Source organism: Nyctibius grandis, chromosome 6, assembly GCF_013368605.1.
Source record: "Nyctibius grandis isolate bNycGra1 chromosome 6, bNycGra1.pri, whole genome shotgun sequence".
In the NCBI taxonomy this organism is placed as follows: domain Eukaryota; kingdom Metazoa; phylum Chordata; class Aves; order Nyctibiiformes; family Nyctibiidae; genus Nyctibius; species Nyctibius grandis.
The window spans coordinates 87,111,175-87,134,930 of record NC_090663.1 but is presented as its reverse complement, the minus strand read 5'-3'; the positions used below and the strand labels follow the sequence as shown (position 1 = coordinate 87,134,930).

Sequence of the window (23,756 nt, the reverse complement as noted above, 5' to 3'; positions counted from 1 at the left end):
GTAACACTGTGTGGGTAGCAGGGGGACAGAGCTGTCTAGTTTTCTTGAAGAGGTTCAGTCAAAGGCATTTGCCCTTCACCTTATTGCTCTAATAGATGTGACTTATTTTTACGTGGTGAAGGATTCCTGGGTGACCTGTTCTTGAGGGAGTTACCCCTTCACTGGGAAGCAAAGCCTACATGCCAGCTAAGTGTGAGAGTGTAAGACAAACCTATGTCTGGAATGGAAGAAGTAAGAAATTCCTCAAGTTAAAATCCTTCCCCCCTGACCCACCCTCCCCTTAACTTCCTAAGCGAAACACTCCTACTTTATCTGTGCTCTAAATTGCACTGGGGGTTGATTGCAACTGAACTGGACACTACAAAGTACAAAGGGTGACTTTTACAACTTGTCCTTGCCTTTATCTGGCACCTGTAGGCGTGATGGTCTAGCCAAGAGAGATGCCATCACTGAATGTCAAAACAAGTTATCTTAATACAACACTATTCCCGTTATCTTAATGCAAACTTAGGTTGCAGTGACCTGCTTACACAGCACTTCTGAGTGAGGCAAGGAACTTACTATACCTGCCCACAGGTAACAACAAAATGCATGCACTTTGGAGAAGGCCCTGATTAACTCCTTGCAGCTGCTTTGTGGAAGGCACTGCTCCCAAGACATGGAGTATTGTACAGCTCACTCTAGATCTAGTGGAGTTTTAGTTTTTGGAGTACAAATTCTCCCTCGACTCCTGGAGCTGGGTGCCTGGCATTGCCTTGTCCAGGCTTTCTCTTCTGACAGTCATCCTTTTTTTTGGGTCAGTTTTTTCACACTGGTAGTTCTCCTGAGATGACTCTATTTGCAGTCTGTCCCTCAGGTCTGACTCTTAGGGTGGCCCCACAGAGCAGAGACAGCTGTCAAGTCCAAATCCCCTTTGGAACCCCTTTGCCTGATATTTTGGGACAGTCTGAAAGGGATGGGGGATTCCCTTGGTTCAAGTGCACATAGTGGCTCTTTTTGCCTTGCACTTCTTCCATTCCACCAGGTTTCTGTAAGGGTCTGTATCATGTTGTTTCCTGGGACATGATCTCCCAGGGGAGGTGTTTCTGTGTTCATCTAGAGAGAGACAGCAAACATCAGCCTCTCCAGGGCATGTCACATACCAGCAGAAGTGGAGGCTGACCACAGTGCTCTGGCTGATGGGGCACGCTGCTGCCAACTCAGTTGTTCACAGACAAGGACGTGGGCCTTCAAAAAACTTGTGTCTGCCTTCAAATCGGTGTGCTGGCTTTTGTTTTGTCTTCCCCCTTGCATACTCAGGAATACTTGTGTAGTTTTCAGTGAGTTCTAGGGACTGGAAGTTGCAATGGAAGGAATATTAAACCTGAATGTCTCTTGAAAGAACCTAACAAAAGCTGCTGCAGGAAAACAAGTCACAGGTGCCATGCTAATGGTTACCCTAATAGGTGGCCTTTCAGAAATTTCATGTGTTCATTCAGGTTTGGTAGCAGTTTAAATGTGTTCCAGGTAATAGGTGGAGGTTTCCCTACCTCTTTAGGTGACACTTAAGTGGTTAAAGAATCCTTTGGTGCAAGTACTGTCTTAGCTACAGCTGCGGGTGTGCTTATTCCTTTTCCTTCTGAACTCAGCCTCTACAAGGAAAACAGGAAAGTCACCTTGTTACAAAGAAACCCAGATGGACAGAAACACATCAGTCGTGGAAAACCACAGCCCCAAAGTGAGCCCTAGGAACACGAGGAGATTGCTCTGCATGGGAGCAAAAGGTCTTAAAAAGTAATTTTGAAAACCACATCAACACCGAGGCTTAAGATACTTCTTTAAGTGCTGCAGCTTGGCTGCAGTGGTCTATCTTTATGCAAACTGAAAGACCCTGTGACATGCAGGAGTGATGTAGGTGGGTTCCTATGAATTGTAGAAATGAGGGTGGGGTGGAGGGAAATAAATTCTTTTCACACATTTTTAGTATGTTCATATTCGACTCGACTCTCTTGACACATTACTTGTTTCAGCATTGATAAATGATAAATGAAGCACGGAAATAACTTATAGATGAATTCTGTATCTCTCTGGAGCCAGCAAAATTACAAACATGAATAACAAACACATTTTCAATTACTGAATCTTAATGGCATCCTTAATCTGCTTTATACTTGGAGTTATTCAATGTGCAGTTGAAAAGCCACACCAGATGCAACAGGAAGCTAACCAGCACACGTAAGAATTGTGATGTGACACGACATGGGGATTAGCTGGAAATTTAATGAGAAACCCACACTTCTGGATAGATTTGTGGGTCTAGTGCTGATTTCTGTGCCTCAGAACCTTCACTGAACCTCGTCCTCAAAGCAGCTTAATAACTTGTTCTATTAACTATGGCTACACTGTCCTAGAGCAGGTTAATTTTAGCTACAGCAAATGACTCTCAGCTTTTTGGATGGAGAATTAGTTAATGGGAATGGTCTTAATAATGACTGCTGGTGCTCCCTTGATCTGAGGAAGGGGTGCTTAACTGCCACTGATGAATGATTCTTGCTGAAATTCATAAAACTTAAATCTTGAATGAGATGTTTGGGGGTCACACACTCTTCAAAACCAATACACAACTATGACTCACAGTGACTGAAGGTTCAAACCTCTCAATCATGACAAGGTTGATGATTCTTCCTTTTAAATATTCAACCCAATGTCACTGAATGTTTCATTGAGTGTAGTTTATGGTCCTGGAGAAGGTTCCCAGTTCATGAACTACAGGCATAAAGAGTTTCAAGGCCAAGAAAACTACCTTAGGAAATGCCTTATTATGGAAGGGTTCTTCTAAAGATACAAGGGTTATGCAAGTGTCCCTGTTAAAGTGTAGAAGATTGGGGGTTTTTGTGTTCGTGGACTGAAACTAAATATGTACTAGAAAATCAGGCTGCTTTAGTGGCAGAGAACTGAAGAATTTCTCTTAGGAGCTTCCTGCAATGAAGGGCATGATGTAGATGGCAGGCTTTTCAAGAGACATCTCTAAAGCTGTTTTAAAAACAACTTAAGACATGAAAAAAGTGTCTAAAAGCAGATCTCTTTGCAAGCAAAGAGATGCTTAATTTGTGGCTGATGTAAAAAAAAAAATCTATTTTTTTTTTGGTAAGAGCTCATTTTTAGTCATCTATTTCAGACTGAACAGCTCCTTTGAACATCCTCTTAATACATAATTATAATTGCTGAAGTAAAGCATAAAGTGAACCTGTAATTGAATCAGAGTATTGAAGTCTAGCTAAATGTCTTAGCACCTGTGATATTCTTTCATACATACTTTCTAAGAGCAAGAAACAAAATAACCCAATGGAATCCCTGCCTGTATGTACTACTTCTAGCAACCATTTTGTGTAGGGAGCACTGCAGTGCGTTGCCTTATGGTAGTCACCAGCAGACAAGGACAGATGCAGATTTATAAAGCTTTTATTTATTATTCATTTTTTTTTTCAAAGTAATAGAATTGAAAAGTTTCTGGAAAAGCACGTGGCTTGACAAAACACTGCAGATTTATGAAATACTCATTCAACACCAAAGGAAAAAAGGTAATGGGCGGGAGAAGTTAGAGAAGTATTTTTCTTCATATTTTTCCCCACTGGCAACCTAGATTGGAGAAACAAAAAGGATTATTTTGTGAAATGGTAGCATACTAGTAGTACTTCAACTTTGTGTGCTATGTAATGGCAGATGGTAAACCACCCGTGAGAAAAAGCAAGCGTGTGGTGGTTCAAGGGAAGCTAGGTGCTTTTTTTGAGCTGAAGGAGTTAAATGGGTGGCAGGGTGGGTAGAGAGATGACCAGATAGATATACATTATTGCTGTTACCTACCATGTCTTAAGCACCAATTCCTAATGTGGCTCTGCTCTGGACTATTAGGTTTGCACCCTAGAAAAAAGGAATACAAACAGTTGTAAGAGAGAAACCATGGGAGCAAAGTATGTAGTGCTTGAGCAGGAACTTTTATAAACGTGTGTCTGTGTTATGGTTCCAAGGATAATTCTAATTGGAACTTCCTAACCTTAGAATATGTGTGATTCTGTATGTTGGGTATTTTTCCATTTAGCAAAGGTAGAAAATAAACTTGTAGAGTGAATTAGAGACAAAATAATTCTTTCCTAAGTCTTCCTAATATATTTTACCCATGCAATAGTTGGGTTATAAATAAAAAAAGGATTCAATCAATAAGCAGTTTAAGATAATAATAATAATACAGTTCTATGCTTCAAATGATAACGAGGTTGCTGTTGGAAGCTGTCATTTATACTTTCTGTAAACACTTGGTGCTTGCTCAGCAATATGGCTACAGATAAACTTCTGTGGCTATTTCAGAGACAAGTATATGTTGAATGACTATAATCTGTACAGTCAAGATAGATGTTATGCTCTTTAGGCAAATTTATATTAAGGGCCCATGGACAAGGAACCATGGCAGTTTGCAGAACCACTTTCCTAATGCATGGCTTCCTAGTGAGTTTCCAGTTCCCTCTCTGTTTTGTTCTGTGTTTTTTTTTTTTAAAGGAGATAGGAAATACCTCTTCCCCAAAGCATGTGTCAATATCTGATTGCTTGCAGCACTTTTCTACCATGGTAGTGAAACCATCAGCAATTGTCTTTATTTGTTCTTCTGTCATCTGGGGCTTGCGTTTAATGAGGTTGACGAGCAATCTGAAAACAAAGCCACAACACACAGTTAATGCTACCTGTTCTAGTTTGATTTCCCAATACAAAATTTCCCATTCTATGCAGGTACAGCTCATTGATGAGGTTTATTTCGTTACGCCTAGAGGAGTCGGTGCCTATGTGACTCCAGCTGCCAGTCTACCACAACCATCTGTTGGCTTTTTGTTATCCTGGTTACAGGTGGGAAAAAACTTACTGAAATAATCTCTATGTTGTCTTCATTAAGTACATCTTAAGACTTGCACTGGCAGCCAACCTACATGAATCCAGTCAGCTAAGACACGGATGTTATCTGAAGAAAATAGCCTCTTTTGCCTCTTCCAAACTACATGGTGTTAAGCACTGACAAGCTGAGTACAAACACATGGTTCTGTCTGGTTTTCTCTCTGTTGCTAGTCCCAGTCAGATGACAAAACAGGGGGTTTGTACCTTCCTTCTACCCCCCCTAAAGTTTTACACTTTAAGTTTTTCTACGAGGTATTTCTTTCAGCTTACTTCGTCTCCCCTGATGCCCGTTCAGCAGGAGTAGCAGTGCACAGTTTTTCATCAAAGCTGAACATCTCAGGGTCAAATGCTGGAGGCACATATTTGGTATCGATTCCCATGGCAGTGAAACACGGTCTCCTGTAAGCATAGGAGTCGCTGCAGCAGTGTGAAACCTGGTCATTTATAGGTGTGGTCTCCTGTCTCTTGCACATATCCTGGATCACCATGCTCAGCTGAAAAGAGAAGGAAAGAAGGACAAACATGAGTTGCACCTTCTACAATCACAGAAGAAATAGGTGATGTTTGTGTCATAATAGAGTAGCTGGAAGTGGAAGCTGTTGGGTTTAAACACCTGCTCGGAAATGGCGTGGTCTCAAAATCTAAAATAATTATGTATTCATGAGTTGGACATGAATTTGTTTGCAGTTGGACATCTGTAAACAGTCTGTTCATTGGGCTACAACCAGTATAAATATGTTTTTTTAAGAGACTGTTTAGCTTTTCCAAATGCAAGATGCTGCAGACCCAACTGACTGACTTTGGCTTTCTGAGCGAGAGCAAAGTTTAGGTAAGACTTTCACAAGCTACCATCAGACAACTATTTAGGTTCTCATGTGCATTAAAAATGAACAGACTTCAAATTCTGTTATGCAGATGCTTAGCTTGGGGTTTATGGAAAATCATTGAGTTTACAATCTCACCAGAATTCAACTTTTTGGAGAACAGAAGAAATCTCCTAGAGGAGTAGAGAGAATGAACAAATGCACTCACATATCCCTCAGAACAAGGCAGGCGTCTGTCTTCAGGAAGCGTGCAGCACTTAGTACCAATGGCTGTCATCTTCTTTCCAATTTCCAGCAAGGTATCAGTTGATACCTGAGGCATTTTCTTAGTGTAGCGGATCAGAATTCTGAAAAAGTCAGATCAAAAGGACTGTTTGCTCACATTTGGAGAATGCTCTGATGAGCTAGACCAGTGATGTGAAAATAGAAGTGAAGAGCAAATAGATTTGCCCAAAGCAGCCTCCACCATTTACACCCAAGAACATGTATCAGAAAGTACTTACGCTTTGAGAAAGTCTGCCTCGCCATGGGCATTGAGAAGGTCACAGTTTGTCTTTACAACATCCTGAGTTTCTTGGATGTGTTTGTTCAATTCCTCTTGCTGCAAACAAGCATAAATGTATTAGCAATGTTAGAGCAGGATGTTCTGGTAACATACAGATATACCTTTTGACCTCTTCTAAATCTTATTAGCTATAAGATAGCCATTTTGCAAGGCTGATCACTTCCATATAGCCTGGATGGCACAGGGAGGACTTGACTCTGATGTGAGTCTTAAGTTCTAACAGAAATTCCATTAAAAGGGCAGCGAGATGTTTGAAATTTAATTTAAATTAGTTACCCATTGGACTTACTTTCTAGACAATGGGCTTTGTTTAAATCAGGTGAATATTTTTCAAGTATAGGATTAGCAGCTGTGAGGGGAACATCCTCTTTCTATCCCTTGGCCAAAGCTGTCAGTGACTCAACTTGTGCTGTGATTTATGTGCGATTCAGTTGAAGATCAGGAGACCTAAGTTTAGGCATCTCTATGAGAGCTGGTTCCCCTCATAATCCATGAGCAGCCATACTCAGTATAGGCAGCGGAACCCATAGAATAATTCAGCTAACCAGCTATTAATCACCACCTTCAGGACAAGCAGAAGCATTTCTGAGAGACAGAGGCATCAGGCAGTTAAGTGAGACTAGTCTGAAATTTCATAAGGTGACCATTGAAGTTACCCTGTGATCTGAGAAAACTCTATCTGTCACAGGCCCTGGATTGCTTCATCTCCCATCAGACACTAAATTCCCCAGGATTAGTCTCTCAAAATGCTTTCTGTTTGCTCTTCGATAGGACCTTCTCAACCCAACTGTTTCATGATAGGTACAGACCAAGCATTCTAGTTATCTGCAAACTAAGCTTTGCACCTACAGCGTTTCCGTAGCACTCAGCAGGGTTGTCTGTTTTGCAGCACTTCTCCAGGAGTGCTTCATACCCCTTAGCAACTCTCAGAATCAGCTGCGTGGAGAACTCGGGGTGTCTTCGTGAGTATTCATAAACAAACCTGAAAGACACACAAGCTGACAGAATTAGAGCTCCTGAATAACGTGCTGCTTTCTTCATGCACGACGCAGTAGTTGACAATGAGAGTTCCTCAGAAGAGATCAAGTACAAGAAGCTTGGAATGCTGTTTGCTTGGTTTAGTGCAGAATTTTTTGGTTGTTCTGTTGCCTGACAACAGGGCAAATGGGAGAGGAACAAAATATTCTCCCCAGGACAGAAGACTTCTTAAGCAGATAATGTATGTGGGTGTGAACAAAGCCCTCGAATAAAAGAAAGGCACTGATAAATTCAGCTTTGCTAAGTCAGACAATGCTGAACAGAAACACTCACAGAGCATGAATGAGAAACTAGGGGTTCAACTAGGGCTGAAGCTATGTTAGTTACATCAGACTATGCTCATCTCTTTTCTCCATATGCGCTTGAAACACCCAAGAGGACAGTTTTGCCAGTGGTGCAGAAGGCCGTAGTCCAGGAAAAAAAGATGATCATTTGCAGGGATGTTCAAACACAAGCAAGCATACTGTTGGCACTACTTACTCTGACAAGAATTCGTCATGGCCTGCCTCAAAGCTTTTGCACACTTCCTTATCCTGTATGTATTTTTCAACTAGTGAAGGAAGATCTTCAGGTTTGTCATCAAAATCAGCCTCCATAATGCACTGGCTTCGTTCCACAAGTGGCTTCTCACAGCACTCCTTGATTTTACTTGAGAAAAGATCTTGTTTAGAGCACACATAAGCTGCAAGCTCTGCCTGTAAAAATAAAACATATCAGACAAGCTATGAAATAATAATTTAAAGATAGATTGATTAATCTCCTTTGTCTTTTCAGACTGTTCCCTTTTCATTCAGGTCACCTATTTAGCACTTTCCTAAAGAAATGCTGTCTCCATATAAAGAGAAATAATCCCAGGGACGGGCACGTCCTGTCCATGCTGAGCACGACGTTCACAGGCATGGAGAATGCAGCTCGCTCCCTGATCTTAGAAACTTTGACAAGACAAACTCTGCAAAGCAGAGGGAAGTCATGGAGTGGTCTGTCACAAGGATGCCTGATTGATTGTGTCAGTCCTGTCAGGTGCCCAGCTCTGACAGAGAGCAAAACATGAAAACCCTAGAGCTTCATAAAGCCAGCACTGGACACTAGCTGGTTTAAAAAGGGTGTCTAAGTTCCAGCCAGACAGGCAATATTTAAATCACGTCACTATTGCACAGTTTTGCTAATCCCATGCAAGATGTTTCCTAGAGTTCATTGGCACTGTAGGAAAGTTGGATTAATGGCAGTACACACAACAGGACAGCAAAGAATTGTGGCCTTTTTGCCTCTGCTTATAATTGATTTCAAGTGAGTAAATGCTATCAAGCGATCTCCCTGATAAATGTTTTGTTTTCAACCCAACACACACGCTGTACTGTAAGTAACAGCTCCTTGCCCTCATGATCATAAACAGCTTGATCCCAAACTGGTCCAAAACCTAGTGGCAGTTAACAGTCAGCTGAGCTGGCCATGAGCTTTTCAGTGGCTGAGGAACCTTCCAGCAGCGTTGAGTACAAGTTCTCTGGACTGTGAATGAGTAGCTCACAAATTGTCTTCTTAAACATTTTTCAAGTAAGTAAACATATCTGAGAAATACTGAGCTTACCCTGTCATCCATGCACTCTATCATGTCCCCTTCACAGCACTCTTTGTGGATACCACCACTCTCTTCTACAATTTTAATAATTTCTGCTAATGGAGCCTTGGGGTATTTCTGGCTGATGCGAGCAAGCAGACTAGGTGGGAAAGGAGAAAAATACACGTTTTAAAGCTCTGTATTGAACAGAAACCTTGAAGTCACTAACACGTGATACTGTAGATTAGCATTGTTTCAAGTAAATATTCATTCATTCTTCTCAACTAATTTCTGGTGGCTAGAAAAAGAAGGGCATCAACCCCTGCACCAGTAACTCAGTGCTCCTCTAAAACAGACAGAAAGAAACAAGTTTGATTCTTCTGTTCTATCTGAGCTGTCAACGTAAGAATCGCACCCAGAGTTCCCCATTGCTCTTGAGTGACTGTAAAGCATCTCTGTATCACTTAGCACAGATGTTTATATTGTCCTAATTAAATCTTTAAATCAAAGCTCACTGTATGTAGTAAGGTAGTCCTAGTCCATGTTAGCGTACTGGACTAGCCACAGAATGAAAGCAGTTCTCTGTGCTTAGGCATATGCTAGGAAGTACCACGAGTGCAGTGTTCAAACTCAGCACATAGAAGTGAATTATATATGCTGATGTTTTCCTCTCGAGTAGTTTCAGGTTTAGGTTAACAAGCCCACTTTTTATAAAAAAAAAATGATTGGAACTTACTTGGCTTTGAAAGTTCTCTCGCCAAACTTCTTGATGACTTCACAGAAATAATGCTGCTTCATGCTTACTTTCTTGGCTCTTTCTTTTATGACAATTGCCTACAGGAACAGGATACACATGGAACTGATTACAGAATCACAGAGTGGTTGGGGTTGGGAAGGACCTCTGGAGATCATCTAGTCCAACCCCCTGCAAAAGCAGGTTCCCCTAGGCACGTTGTGTCCAGACAGGTTTTGTTTTTTCACTTAAAATCAAAATATGCATTTTTTTACCATCTTAGTTTCTACGAAACCATATACAAATTTGACTGAAAACCACCATGGGAAAGTACAATTTGGGAATTATAAACAGTAATTTCACATTGGCCTATAAAAGTCCCTTCTCACTTTAAAGAGAATTGCTGCTAAGATCAGAAGAGACCTTTGTGTAGCAGACCAGCTGCTTAGTTTTCATCCACAGTGAAAAATCTGATATACCTTTTCATCCAAGCAAGTATTGACATCACTCTCTTTGCAGCAGCTTTGAAGGGCATGTTCATAATCAGCAGCCAGACTGAGGATGGTTGGGGCATACAAGTAGGGGTTTCTTCTTGCAACAGTGTAGATGAAACTATAAGGAAAAAGAAAACATAAGTTAGGTATTCCAACGACACATTGTCAGCCACTTAGTCTGATGTGCATATGCTTTTTTGAAATACTTGAAAATTCTGAATTTGCATGTGAAAAATTAATCTATGGCCATTTCACCAAGATTTTATTGCCAATTTTTATTCTTTTTACTGTTACCTTTCTTCATCCTTTCCAATTACAATGGGGGTAGTTGGAAGCTGGAGCAAGTCAATTATTAAATCAATATTGGAAACACTGTGGTTTTTCACATTTTTTTTTGGCAAAAAATGTCCCCCAAGATTTACAAAATGTGATCCCTTAAAACCTATATTTGAATGGAAAAATTCACTCTGTATAGCTTGGGGATCCCTCTTCTGCACTACTAAATACTCAAACAGTACAAAAGGGCCATTTTTCTTACTGTCCCAGCAGTGACACCCGGTTGTCCTGGTACTCCTTGCATATCACATCAGAAGCTGGTCTTTGGTACGGCTGAACGAAGTCTGGTTGGAGAACTTTAAATGACAGGAAACACTCATTTCTTTCAGGATCCTCTTTAGCACAGCAGTCGGCCATTGCACCATATGAGTCGCGGAGCTGTTCCACTTGGCAGATTTTGTCCAGGAAAATGGAAGGCTGTAAGGGAGATGCTGAGGGTCAGAAGTATTGTTTATAGGAAGTGTAATACATCTTATTTATCTGTAAAAGAAAACCCAGACTGAAAAGTAAACGCATTTTTACTGGATAAGATTTAGACCATAAATCAGAATAATCCAGTTTTCAACATAATTTCATAAAGTTTTATGTGGTCCAATATCAAAACTGTTACTTTACTGAAAAAAAATGAATTATAATTTAAAATATTCTGCGCAAGACAGTGATTTCCTTTTACTTATAATCTGACCAAACTGAATTTTCAGACGAATTGAAGCAGGATTTGATATTCTACTTGATGATCACCTTGGAAAACCTTTAGGGAGATCTAATGTAGTCATGTCATTTGGTCTGAATGTTAGAGCTCGCAAGAACACAAGCACCTGACTTTCTGAAGTGCTGGGCTCAACCTGCTACATGTCCAGGGGTCTTACCTACCTGTGAACTTCTTTTGTTACCCCATCTTAGAGGATTTTTTTTTTAAAACTTCTTTAAGTACCTTAAATTAGCACACACACCTTTTCAAGTCACCTCAGTGTGAAAACCCACTCGCTTTGTTCGCTTTAATACCTAGAATTAGACCTGTATTTTACAGCTGGGGTGTTTGTACTAACTGCTAACGTTTATTTCCAGGCAATGCTAAATTTAATATGCCAAAGTGTGGTGTTAGGGCTCCAACATATGGCTCCATAGATCATTTAGGCACTTCTGAAAGGCAGCGTTTCACAACCTGACAAAAACAAGTTGTTTCAGCACTGAAGTCTGAGTGCTGGCCGATGAACAACAGTGACACCTAAAGAACTGGGTATAAATCCTCAATGAGGATCATTCTGGTAGCTGCACAGAATGAAGAGAAACACAATACCAGAGGATTCACTGCCTACCAGTGGTTTGGCGCAGTCAGGAGCATCCTCATTGGCCGCACACGTCTGTGCCAGAGCAAGAATATCCTTCGCCAGGTTAGACAGTCCTTCATAAGAACATCTCTGGAGGTACTGGGCAAATGTGATCAAGGTACTGAAACACAAAGCACATTTTGGAATATGGAGATGAGAAACATACCAGTCAATATTTTCAAAGGTGCTTCTGCATTCAGAATAGTTTGTTCAAATGATGTGCACAAATGCTTAAACAGAGTACCATGAAGAGCACAGTACCAGATCCCATATCCTTACTCTTTTCACCTCATCTCTGAAAAATGTTTTTAACCTTACTTCCCAAGAACAAAAGTCTTGAATAATAGATTAGAAACAAACCAGAAAAGATTGTGATTTGAGTTTTCTGCCACTCTTACCAGCATATATGTAAATACCATAAACTAAGCTGTTTTTTTGCCATTCTTACAAATTATGATCTTCAGGCTGCCTTCTTTCAGAAGTAGTTATGGTCCTGCCAGGGCCCTCTGCCATTCCCAAAACCAATTTCAAAAGAAAATCATTCGATTGTCTCAGAAAACCTGTTGCAGGTTGGTTTGTTGAGGTTGGTGGTTTGGTGGGGTTTTTTTGTGGTAATGTCTCAATCCAGCACAACTCCTCTCCATCCTAAGGTTATCAAAACTATATTACTCAGGACTATTTTCTTTTCACATCAGGAACACAGGTTTCTCATAAGGTTTGCAGGGAGCTCTTTTCCCAGAGAGCAAGAAAGCCACTGTGACTTTTGCAGGTCTTAAAATATTTGTAGGCTTTGTATCCTAAGAGTAAGAAGGCTAACCCAATGCCACGGCTCAGTGAGACATACACACTCTTCACTAGCTCATACAGGGGGTTTTAATTTCCCTTTTTTGTCCAGTATCAACAAGAGAGGGAAAACAATCAGAAAATGTAGGCTGAACATTCACTTACACTGCCTTAAATGTCTCTTCCTTCAAATCGTTGTAGCGATGGGCAATCTCACTCTTGTGTCCTAGGAAGAAAAAGAAAGAGAACAATGATGCTCACTGTCATGTTGGCTGTGCTAGACCCCTTAAAGAACACCTTCTGGGCACCTTGGGCCAGGTATTCAGAAGTGTTCAGCATTCACCCAGCTCTTAGGGGAGTAATAACACTGCTTTGAAAAGGACCAAGCTAACGCTGAGCACTTGTGAAATCCCACCTTTGGGTACACCATCCTGGGTCATCTGTACTGCTTTTCTGTAAAATTCAACCTAAAGCTTTCTTCAGGCCACCTTGTGTTGTCTCAGATGACCATTCTTGTCCATTTGTCTACAGATACATAACTCTTAGGCATGCTCATCTTTCTGAAGGAACCCAGGCATGTAATTTTTAGGATTGTAATACAATATTTATGTCTGTAAGCACATACTTCATTCAAATATTCAAAGTGATGGCTGCAGCTTATTATTAAGGGTTATCAAACACGTCCTTTGCACAACTAACACCATTATTGCATCTACACTACACATAAAGGAATAGAGCTGCAGTTTGATTAGAGCAAGCAAGAGAATTTTATCTTTTTGAACACAAAATTATTAGAGTTTGGCAGATTCCTACTCTTGTTCCACTCAGTGCATATCATCTGTGCTCTTCATGAGAAGGAAAGCAGATAAATGCCTTCACTTGGTCCTGATGGTAATAAATACAGGTTGTAGTTAGACCTTGCTCTTGGCAAGAAGACTCCCACGGGATTTTCTGAATAGATACTGAGGCTCACTAATGAGTGAGGTAGAATGGGTCAGTTGTTCTAGAAATACCATTCAGGAGCATTCAGAAAACATGAAGAGTATTTCCTTTACCTAATGGAATATACTTGCTTTGATAATAAGGGTTTCAGTGCAGAAAACTGGAATTTAAAGGTTTTTTTGCTGCTGTTCATTGGCAATTCCAGTCAGCTCCTGAAAACTCAGTTTTGTTAAATTTGGGTATTTTCATGTTTCAAACAAAAATAAAAAACATGAGTGGAAAAATTTCTAGGACTGCCTGCAGAAATATTTGTTTGACTAAGGTCTAAAGTTTTATAATACAGGGAGAAATGACACAGTGAGGAGTTCTCAGCTAGCTGCCTTTAGCCCAGACTAAGATGTACATTTTTGACCTAGTTATATGAAAGCTCTTCCCTTCAATTGGTGAGGAGCTCGCTTATAAGCTACCATTCAAAAGACAGCACTTCCAAAAGCACAGTGCATCTGCTTTCTCCATGCTGGAAAGTAACAGATTCTGAATAATCAGCATCTGTTTGTGCACTACACTGATATTGCAAAGGGATATCACCAAACTTACTCGCCCAACTACGTTAAGTTGTCTGGAGTGTTCTACCCATCCCCTCGCCATTTCTTCATTTAGTTTCAAGTCAACCAAATTTTTCTGTTCTCTTTGGACCAGGCTTGCAAGAATTGTTCATGAAATTGCATATAGTCATTAAATTGATACAACAAAGCCTCCAAAGGCAACTAATTAGTCCTTTCTTACCTGAGTCTCGAGCAACTCTTTGCAGATTCCTGGCAGTAGCAGAACTAAAGAGGAAAATAAATGAAATTAATGTTACCCACTTCATGGTTGCAGAGTATGGTGTGGGCTAATTTGATCAGAAATGCTAGGAAGATTGAAGGGAAAGCATTTGCTTATATACCCTTCACTACTTGTGTCTGTAAAACATTAACCACAGAGCTGGCATTTGTAGATTTCCATTTGGCCTGAAGAAGATTACAAAACTTGGACTGCCCTTGCCAAAAATGAATTTGATATTATTTGTTTATTATGTGTTACTCTGGGCCTCTTTGTCCTGAAAAGGTTGAACCTTCCAGCACCCAAATAGATAAAGTTTTGCGTAAATTTCCTTATCAAATGACAAACAAGGAGTTCAAGGCATCAGACAAAAAAGTCATCAGGTCTAATCCTATAGCCATGCTTTTTTTTCCTTTTTTTTTGTTCGTATTTGTCCAAAAGCAAAGCAGGTTGGTATCGTACAGTAACAATTCACCCAGACAGTACTTGGGCCACATATGTGCTTGTAATCACAGAATTTTAATTTTAAATCACTTTACAAGATGAGATGGCTCATCTAGACTTTGGTATAAAAAAATAGACTGGTAAAATACAGCAGTGAGCACAACAGGTAAGCAGCATCTCCAATTTCAACTGGCTTCTGAATTCTTAAAGAAATGGAAGGTACAAGTGTGGAATGGGTACCAAGGAATCTGAATCTCTCAATATATGTAGTTTCAGAGTGGAAAAACTTCATGCAGACAAAGGATCTGTGTCAGGAAGCTGGAACTGACACTTTCACACTGTGTGAGACTGCATCTTGCTCCCAATTTTGGGACGTGCACTTAGGGTAACACCCAAGAGGAAGGCTGCTCAAACAGCCCAAGGGCTGAGTCGAGCACCTGATTTGTTAGGTCCCGTTCAGGTTTTCTGTGGGTCCTGCTACTCACCAGGATCCAGAAAACTGCCAAACACGTGTGTAAACTTTTGCAAGAGCTGTCATCTCATAATTTTTGCAATTCCTCATTTGCACTGACATCCTCCCAAGAGTAATCTCTTAATTAAGCACCACTCTCCTCTTTGAAAATTTTCTATTGATTAGTTGGTGACTTAGAAGATGAGACCCAGGAAGAACTGTGAAGTTTGCACGGAGTCCCAGGACAGGGAATAAAATTGAAATTATTGTTCCAGAACAAATCAGTGAGAGGCTTCAAAAAAAAATACCATGTATCAGGTTGGATCCTTACTGAGTGCAAACTGGTGTTGTTCCATGGTGGGAAATACTATGATTTACTTGTAATGGATTTCTCTCTCCAGTAGCTGCATGTCAACCCACACAGCTATTCTCAGTGCAGTGCTGGAGGCTGTGCTCTGCCTCACAACTCATTGCTGCCAGCAGCAAGTACCTACGTGGTATAGCCTAGAGTGAGGTCTAACGCTTCCTTAGTCTTTAAGGTTCCCTTTTCCATTCTGTTTGTACCCTCAAGCAGGCAGTTTTACCACAACTCTGTATTATCCCTACTGAGAGTAGTATGAATAATTCAATTTTCAGTTTTCTGGAAATTTGACAGAATAGATTTTAAAAAAAACTTCACTTTGTTTCTGAACTTGAGTTTTTAAACGTGTCTTAAATAAATCAAACGATGTGTCTAAGCATAAAATATTTGCAGGCAATTTTCATTTAGAAAAATGTCAAGGCAATGCATCTTGTCTTTCAGAAAGACCATTCTGCTGTCCATGTATAAACATATAAAACTTAGATGGGTTTACAGAGTAGTTTGATACAATTAAATTTGTACTAGCTGCTTTTGCAACGAAGTTCTGAATTTCCCAAGTCTGCTCCTGATATCTTTGTAGGTGAAAAACAGCGTTCCTGTTAGTGATTTAAAGGAGTCTTCAGAAAATGACAGCGAAGGTCTGGGAGGGGAAAGTGTTTTCTGTTACACTGAAATTTAGCACAAGGAAAACTCTCCATATGTAATGCTGCATCTTGAAAGCTCTCTGGAATTTTCCCCTGCAGCATTGTGCAGTGTTAGCAAGAACACCACTGCTCCCCTAGAGTTAATAGGTAAGTTTGTAATACAGGGTCCATGTTTATTTCTAGATATCTTCTGTTGTCTGTCCTGTACTTCATGCCAACATTTCATATAACTGCTGAAAGAGAGATCTGAACTCCAATGCTGATGTTTGTTTAACAATATTAAATATTATACTGAGCTTCCTGTTACTCAACTCTTCCATACTGTGTTGAGAACGCTTGCAATGAAGTTGTCCTGGTATTATAGAAAGGAACTTATCAATTGCATTTTAAGACAAATGCATTTTCACATGCATTTATGTCTGAAGTTACAGATGTAACTATGTGTTATAAGAGATGTGTTATTTCAGATGTGGAGGACCAAAGGACAGTAATTCCAAGAGTAATTGTCCTGGGGAAAAAAGGATGCATCATTTTAAAATACTCTATCGTACCATGGTGTGCAAATTGAGAGATGCAAAGTAGATTACTTCATTCTCAGACTCCCACTGGAGAAATACTTTCAGAAAAAACCCACCCATTCACCTCTAGGTTCAGGTGGTTTGCTTGAAGGAGATGGCAGGAGAGTGGAAAGCATTCAGAAATGGAAGGGAAAGCTATTCATACTTCACTGGGGTTAATGTTCCTACTAAAAGTTACACGTATGTGGACCAAAATGTACTAAAATTGCATAAGACTTACGAGTAACAAATTTGATATATCACCATAAGAACAACTGGCAGAGCACTTTGGAAAAGTCCTTTCCAAAGTGACCTCTCAAAAAAAAGACTATTAGTACTCCTCTAATTTTGTTTTGCTTTTGGTTTTTTTTTTTTCTATTGGCCAGTAGCTCATCTTTAAATACCTGTAATTATTACTATACTTCTAAATAAATGTCTGCAGCTCTGGACACCTGGTCAGGTACCAGTCTTATCCTGCTCTGGTGCATTATGTTTGCTATTCTTATCGCTGATGTTTGGCTCCCATACAAAACAAGTCCAATATCTCAAACAGATGTATGCCTTTTATTTGAACAGAGATGGACTCATAGATATAATGCGAGCAAGAAGGCCCATCTGATGAGCAAACATAAATGTGGAAAGGATTTGATCACTGTAGCAGAGTAGGCAGAGACCTGCTAAGGTGTAGCTAACAGCATTCCATGACAGGGCATATCTTCTAGCAGTTTTGATGCTAAGTCATTCATCTTGGGTGATCAGCACTCATCTGCAGTCTTACAGAGTTTTCTCTCATTAAAATAAGCATTTTAAAATCAACCAAAATGACTATTCATAGTCTCACTGCACCTAAATAATTCAAACACCGAATTCCAATAAGCTCAATTTGCAATTTACTGTCTTATTCCTGTAGTCCTTTGCTGGAACAGACTCAAGACCGCAGATCTGCATCCTCGACGCCTAAATAGTTTTGCAAACCTGAACTTCATGCCAAAATCCAGAACACAGACAAGAGCAGCCAGAACATGCAGCGTTCAGTGCTTACTTCTAAGTGAGGGATAAAGACCTCAGACAGGGTAATGTGCAGACCTCATTGTCCCCTCTGTGCTCTCTATCATCAAGTCCATCTGGAAAGCAGACACTTTTTTAATTATGCTGAAAAGCATTCAGAAAAAATGGTTTTCCTATGTGTATGAAAATGTTCTGTATGTCTTGTTACGTATGGTAGATGTATGTTTTCCAGATTGCAAAGTTAAGCTTGAGTTCGATAACCTGATTGCATAATTTGACATTATACTTTCCAAAGTCCATCTCAAGACACACACACACATATATGAATGACTCTGCTTTTTTAAGTTATTCCTTTCTTTTTGATTAGGTAGTCTCTTAATATATAATATTCTAATATAATGAAGATGCAACTAAATGTCTGTTTGCAGCCAAGCTGCACCACCCGGCTCCAAAACAATTACTGCAGTACAGTATCCACTGAAATGCTTTGCTTACAGTAATCACTGCAGCAGTAGCTGATAATATATATCACTTCCAAAAACCTAGATAATGGTTATGAGATAATTTATGTGCATTCCTAATGTATACTGAGCTCTACTGGGAATGTTGCACATTTCCACTGTCTGGCCCTGGATTTTCCTATGTATGACACAGCTATTTACCAAGTCTTTCATCTCTCTTATAGTTATCTGCATATGAGAAGTCAAAATGGCTCTCATGTATATTTTCAAGAATAACTTTCCTCAAGAACATGTGTTTAACGGTATGTTGCTTATACATGATGTCTTTTTTTCATAGGCAGGTCTTCGAGGTATCCTTAGGATGCTCGTAGCAATCGCGACCCTCTGATCAGAGCTTATTCTTTCAAGTTCCTGCCTTCAATCTCCTACAGAGTTGCTTTAAATGATGATTTCCCTTAGTAAGAAAAATGCATTTTCATAGCTTTCTCTTCATGATCTAGGGACTGCTGTGTGAGAAATCACCTATTTGCATCTCATAGTAGCTCAGTTTTAGTTCTGCTGTTCCAAGAACATCATTTGACAGTGTTCTGGCGGCGTGTAGGGTACTTCATAAAAAAGCTTTCTGATCATTTCCAGTGGTTTCTGAAGACTCCTCTTCCCCACTATGCTGGTGGAAGCTCCTGGTTGCGTTATTTCTAGAAACAATGTCCCCATCCCCATCTCTGCAGCAACATGCTTTGCAGCTGTCCACTGATTCACACTGCAAAATATCACTGAATTTCAGAATGGGCAAGTTAGTTCCTACTCTTTGCTTTATCATTTAGATGAACTGCATCTCTTGCATTTCCATCCTCTACTCATTCTGGGGGTTTACGTACACTAGGCTGACATGCAAAAACACGTGTTAAATATTTTTTAATGAAGGCTTTGATGTGACGTAATAATATCTTGTAGCTGTTTTCCTTATCGAGTAACAGTTGCCAAGATCATACTCTGGCAGCGAGTACACGAACGGTTTTGGTTTGACTTTTGAGGTATTACCTTACTGATTGCAGGCATTTCATCTTGACTCCACTATAATGCATTAAATTGCTTGAATCTATCCAAATATACAGCCTTCAACGTTTGGTGAGGGCTACCAGCTGGCAGGTTCTGGGATTTACAAGAATTAGTCTCTTTTTCCTATGCCCCCGTGAGGTTTTTTTTCTGTCAATACAAGTAGATAATCTGCAAAGCAGATGAGGTACTGGCTTGATAATTTTATCCATTTCTAGTTATAAGGTCCCTCAAAAAACATCAGTGATGTTTTGGTATGAGTGAAGTGCACATCTAATTACAAAACAGATGTAGGAAACAATTATCCTAGGTGCAGCGTTACTCAGTTCATTAAGTCCTTATCAAAAAGAACCTTTTGCTTCAGTATTTTTTATAAATTACTTTGATATGCTACCTTGAATTTAAACTGTTGCAGTGGTGTGATTGATGTTTGTTTCACAGTATAACTGTCGGTGGCTATCTTTTTTCTTCCTCTTACATAATTCTCGGGAGGCCTTTGGAATCCAGCACGTTCACTTGTGACCTAGAAACTTTTTGGCACCCAGACTCCAATTTCCATGCTGCTGCCTGAGCTTTCCGGCCTCTGTTCTTCTGAGTTTTATGATCCACCTGTTTTTGCTGTTTTGTATCGGGCTGGTGTCGTATCTCCACAGAAGCTCATCTTCTCAGTGGCTGCTTGCATTCTTCTTCAAGGTGCCACTTAAAAACAGTTGGCATAGCTGGTATATGTGGAACCACATACACTTCATTAGTGTGTTTTTTCAATAGCACACAAAGCACTGATTTTGTTTAAACTCTTTGTATTTCTGTGCTTCATTTCCCACCAATTTTGATATATCTTTCACTTATTTTCATGTTTGATAAACTGTTGTTGAATCTGTTCTGCTTATGTTTAGCTGTGAGCTGCTTCAACTATTTCTAACAACCCTAACACATCTGCTGTAAGTTCTCTGAAAATTCTCACTAATTTCGTTTTGAATTCCTTTGAGGCATTTATCTGTGACCTCCAACTTATAAAAAACATGGCTACAAACTTCTTTGTAAGTGTAAGCAGGTGCGTTTGCTAAAATCAGAAGAAAAGCATGTTGAAAGTGAACTAAGTTTTTCCTCCAACTTGAAATACTTTTAACAGTTGAAAAAATTGCTTTATGTCTAGTGAGGCTGAAGGACTTGTGGAAAATTGCTGAGATTTTACCTGGACTCCCCCATTCTGCAGCTGACACACCCAGATGTTACTGCATCACTCACAGCCTTTGCCCCTCAGCAGTGCTGACACTTTGTCCTATTTTTCATTTAAAAACTTACAGTTTTCCCATTCTGGCCTAAGAACTGCAGAGCTCATCAATATTTCCTTTCATGTCCATCCCCATAGAAACAGATTCTGTGTTACTGCTGTGATTGTTCTCTGACTTTGTGCTGGTTTTTCTGTTAGGGCCTCTGGATTTTTTTAAGTTGGTTTGTTTCTTGGGAAGATATTAGTTTATCTATTTGAGACAACTTGTAAATGTTCAAGCATTAATAAGAGAGTGATCCTGTCCTCATTCTTTCCTCCATTTCTGAGTAAGCAATTCCTGATGGTAAAGCTCTCAACTTTGAAAAATGCAGAGATAGTTATTTTAAATGAAACCCTGGAGCAGGAGCGGCGTTTTCGACTGCAAATATCTCCTGCTGCATCTGGAATTTCTTTACCTAAGAGTCAGGGCCTGGACTGGCACCTTAGAGGAGAATAGAAGTTTATAGAGCCGTTTGTAGGTCCTTGTCACTGGAGGAATGTTTATAGTGCAGGAGAGACAGATGAACGTGTAGGGAAGAATCCTTTCAGTCCTGTACAAACTGAACAAAGCTCTATCACAGCTGTATTCAAAAATATTGCTCCTACAAGAACCTAGGTTTTCAATTTTCTCTAAGCTAGTATCTGGACAGAGGCTGGACTCACCTCCTGACATCACGGCAGGGAAACTCTGAGAGCAGAGAGGCAAGGATGAACAGGAAGAAACGGGGTCCAGAGCTCTGCAGCCTGCCAAGCAGGCCTGCTACACCTGGGACTAAGCCTGTTTTATTCTTTCAAAGCAGGCAGGTTAAGAAATTTTGAAAGCTGGCACTGTCATTTACTCACTGACATAAAAAGATAAGCCACTTCTGCATGTTATTCTGAGGCTCCACGAATTAAACGTAAAGCTTTCTGTCCCTGCAGCTGAAATGCAAAACCACAGTGAAATATTTCAACATTTTTTGTCTAGGCCTCAGAAGCAAAGTTCAATTAGTCAAACCTAAGCATGTGTACTTTTCTGTCTGAAAAAATCAATTCTTTTTAACAGCTGAAAGCTTTTCAAGCAGCGTTCAAACAGACCATACTTATTAGGTGATCTCTGGCTTGTCGTTCCAGGTCCAGTACTACCTTGAAGTTCTCCTTTACCTGTATTTGTTACAATATCACATGTAATACTGGAAACCTGTGATTGCCAATGTTAAGGAAGTGACTGAAAAATAGTATGAAATTGAGGAAATGTTTCTTGTTTTGTTTGTTTGGCTTTTTTTTGGTGGTTGCAAATTTGGATTTTCAAAGGAGACAAGTGATTTGGGGTACTTAATTTGAGAGCCTTCAGGAAGACCTGATGTCAAAAGAGAAGTTCCTCAGTACATTCCAAGAATCAGAAAAATTTCATCTGAGACCAAAAAATGTGATTAAGCTTAGCAAAGATCCGTATGGTTCATGTGGTTCTCTTAATTAATAAAAAGATTGCTCCGGTCACATCAAAGGAATTAAAAAGAGGCACCAGATAGATCTGTGGTTTTCAAAGTCTGAATAGCTGGTTTTTTTTAATTTGAATGCTAGCCCAAGAACCCTTCTCAAGTCATGAAAAGAAATATTAACAAGCCCGTTGCACATGAAGCTTTTAGTGTTGTCTTTTGGATCAATTAGCCAGTGGCTATACTCGCTAGGCCATTCCTCCACACTGCCCTCCAACCCCATGCCGACAGTCCTTGACATTTGCTTTCTGTTCAAATGCCTTTTATTCTAATCCCAACAGTGGTTCAATATCGCCAATCAAGCACGTTCATAATCTATGTATCGGTCTCAAAAGCAACTCATGAAATTACATTATCAGAATGAATTTAGAATTGCCCTTATCTGGCTCCAGCACTTTTAAGTGGACTCAGGTTTCTCAGTTTTCTCCATGGTTATGAGCGCTGTTACCTGATGGTAACCGGGGTGGGGATCCCCCTGCCCCTGTTCATACATAGTCATATTGCCTGATTTACATGTTACATCTGCCTCCTGTGTCTTAATAAGTATTTTCCACGCCAGGGTTGCCTCAGGCTGCCAGATTCCTGGCTCCCTGCGAAGGGAAGTTGGAAGCTGTGCAAATGATGTGTTGAATCAAATGTCTCAGTTCCTATTGGCAGAGCTGAGAGCCTAGTGCTGAGCCAAGACCTAGGACTTGGCTCCTGGCGTAAGAACAGGAAGCCTGAAAACGTTGAGAGCCTGACATGAACACAAGTGTCTCAGTCCTGCTGCACGGTTGGGCACTGTGGCCTCATTGCTGTCAGCACTGTGAAGAGTTTTGGGATTCCCAGCTTCCTGTCAGGGAGCCTGGATGCTTTGGCATCCCACAACACTGATGTTCTTGGCTCATCTGAGTGCCCCAAAGCTAGAAATCCTACAAGCACAGGGCCTGACTCCCTGCAGGTTTGTTAAAGCCAATGTGGTTCTACAGGAAACATAACTTTGGATGTCATGAAATCCACAGAACTCTCATGTTTCCAGTGAAACATTTTGCATTCAACTAATTGACATTTTATGTGAAAATTGTGCAACAAATAGGTAGACCAGGTCTACTTTATGTCATAATGGTCAGTTGGTCAGAAATATCACCAGCACATCTTTGCTCCCACTGAAGACAAAAGTAAAACTCCCAACAGGAGTCTGAGCTAGGGCAGCACTGAATCCATGGGAAACTACCCTTCGTTGTCACCAGGGATGGTGTTTTGTGATCTACAACCAAAGCAGTTCAAGAAAGAGCCAATGTTTAAAATGTTCAACCCTTTCAAACGACAAACATCTTTTAATCTGCTAACCCTGACCTATGTCCAATCAAAATTCAAAACAAATTAACAAACTGCAACACTACTACCCTAGAACCAGTACTCAACTATGACCTACACGGCCCAATGCCCACTTCTCAGACTAGGAATGACAGAGTCCAGCTGCTATGGCCTGATCTTGATGTCTCAGAGACCAAGCCTGGCTCTCTGTGAAAGACTTAGCCTTTTAGAGTGGTTATTATTTTCCTCTTCAGACTTCTAGGAAGGTGCAGATTAGATGGTGTCAGTCCCAGCGACACTCTCAGACGTGTAAGCCCACATCCACTCCACGTTTTCTGAGTTATAAATGCAAGTCTGAATGTTGAATTTATCCTGCCAATCATA

At 40.2% G+C, this 23,756-nt stretch overlaps 1 protein-coding gene across 5 annotated transcripts in view; it reads right to left on the bottom strand.

The window, feature by feature from the left end:
* The window catches only part of LOC137664547 (albumin-like), a 369,558-nt gene that overhangs the window by 337,254 nt on the left and 8,548 nt on the right, over positions 1-23,756 (bottom strand). For 2 of the 5 annotated variants that reach the window (XM_068402673.1, XM_068402672.1), the window contains 15 exons: positions 14,308-14,351; positions 12,745-12,805; positions 11,785-11,917; positions 10,668-10,882; positions 10,115-10,247; positions 9,639-9,736; positions 8,933-9,062; positions 7,828-8,042; positions 7,159-7,291; positions 6,248-6,345; positions 5,953-6,091; positions 5,191-5,414; positions 4,548-4,680; positions 3,844-3,900; positions 3,426-3,618 (listed from right to left, as the gene is read on the bottom strand). In XM_068402673.1, coding sequence (XP_068258774.1) covers positions 3,850-3,900; positions 4,548-4,680; positions 5,191-5,414; positions 5,953-6,091; positions 6,248-6,345; positions 7,159-7,291; positions 7,828-8,042; positions 8,933-9,062; positions 9,639-9,736; positions 10,115-10,247; positions 10,668-10,882; positions 11,785-11,917; positions 12,745-12,805; positions 14,308-14,351 — 1,807 coding nt within the window. In that variant the 3' untranslated portion in view covers positions 3,426-3,618; positions 3,844-3,849. Of the gene's footprint in view, positions 1-3,425; positions 3,619-3,841; positions 3,901-4,547; positions 4,681-5,190; positions 5,415-5,952; positions 6,092-6,247; positions 6,346-7,158; positions 7,292-7,827; positions 8,043-8,932; positions 9,063-9,638; positions 9,737-10,114; positions 10,248-10,667; positions 10,883-11,784; positions 11,918-12,744; positions 12,806-14,307; positions 14,418-23,756 lie in introns of those variants that run through there. The other 3 variants (XM_068402670.1, XM_068402671.1, XM_068402669.1) reach the window with 2 other exon arrangements.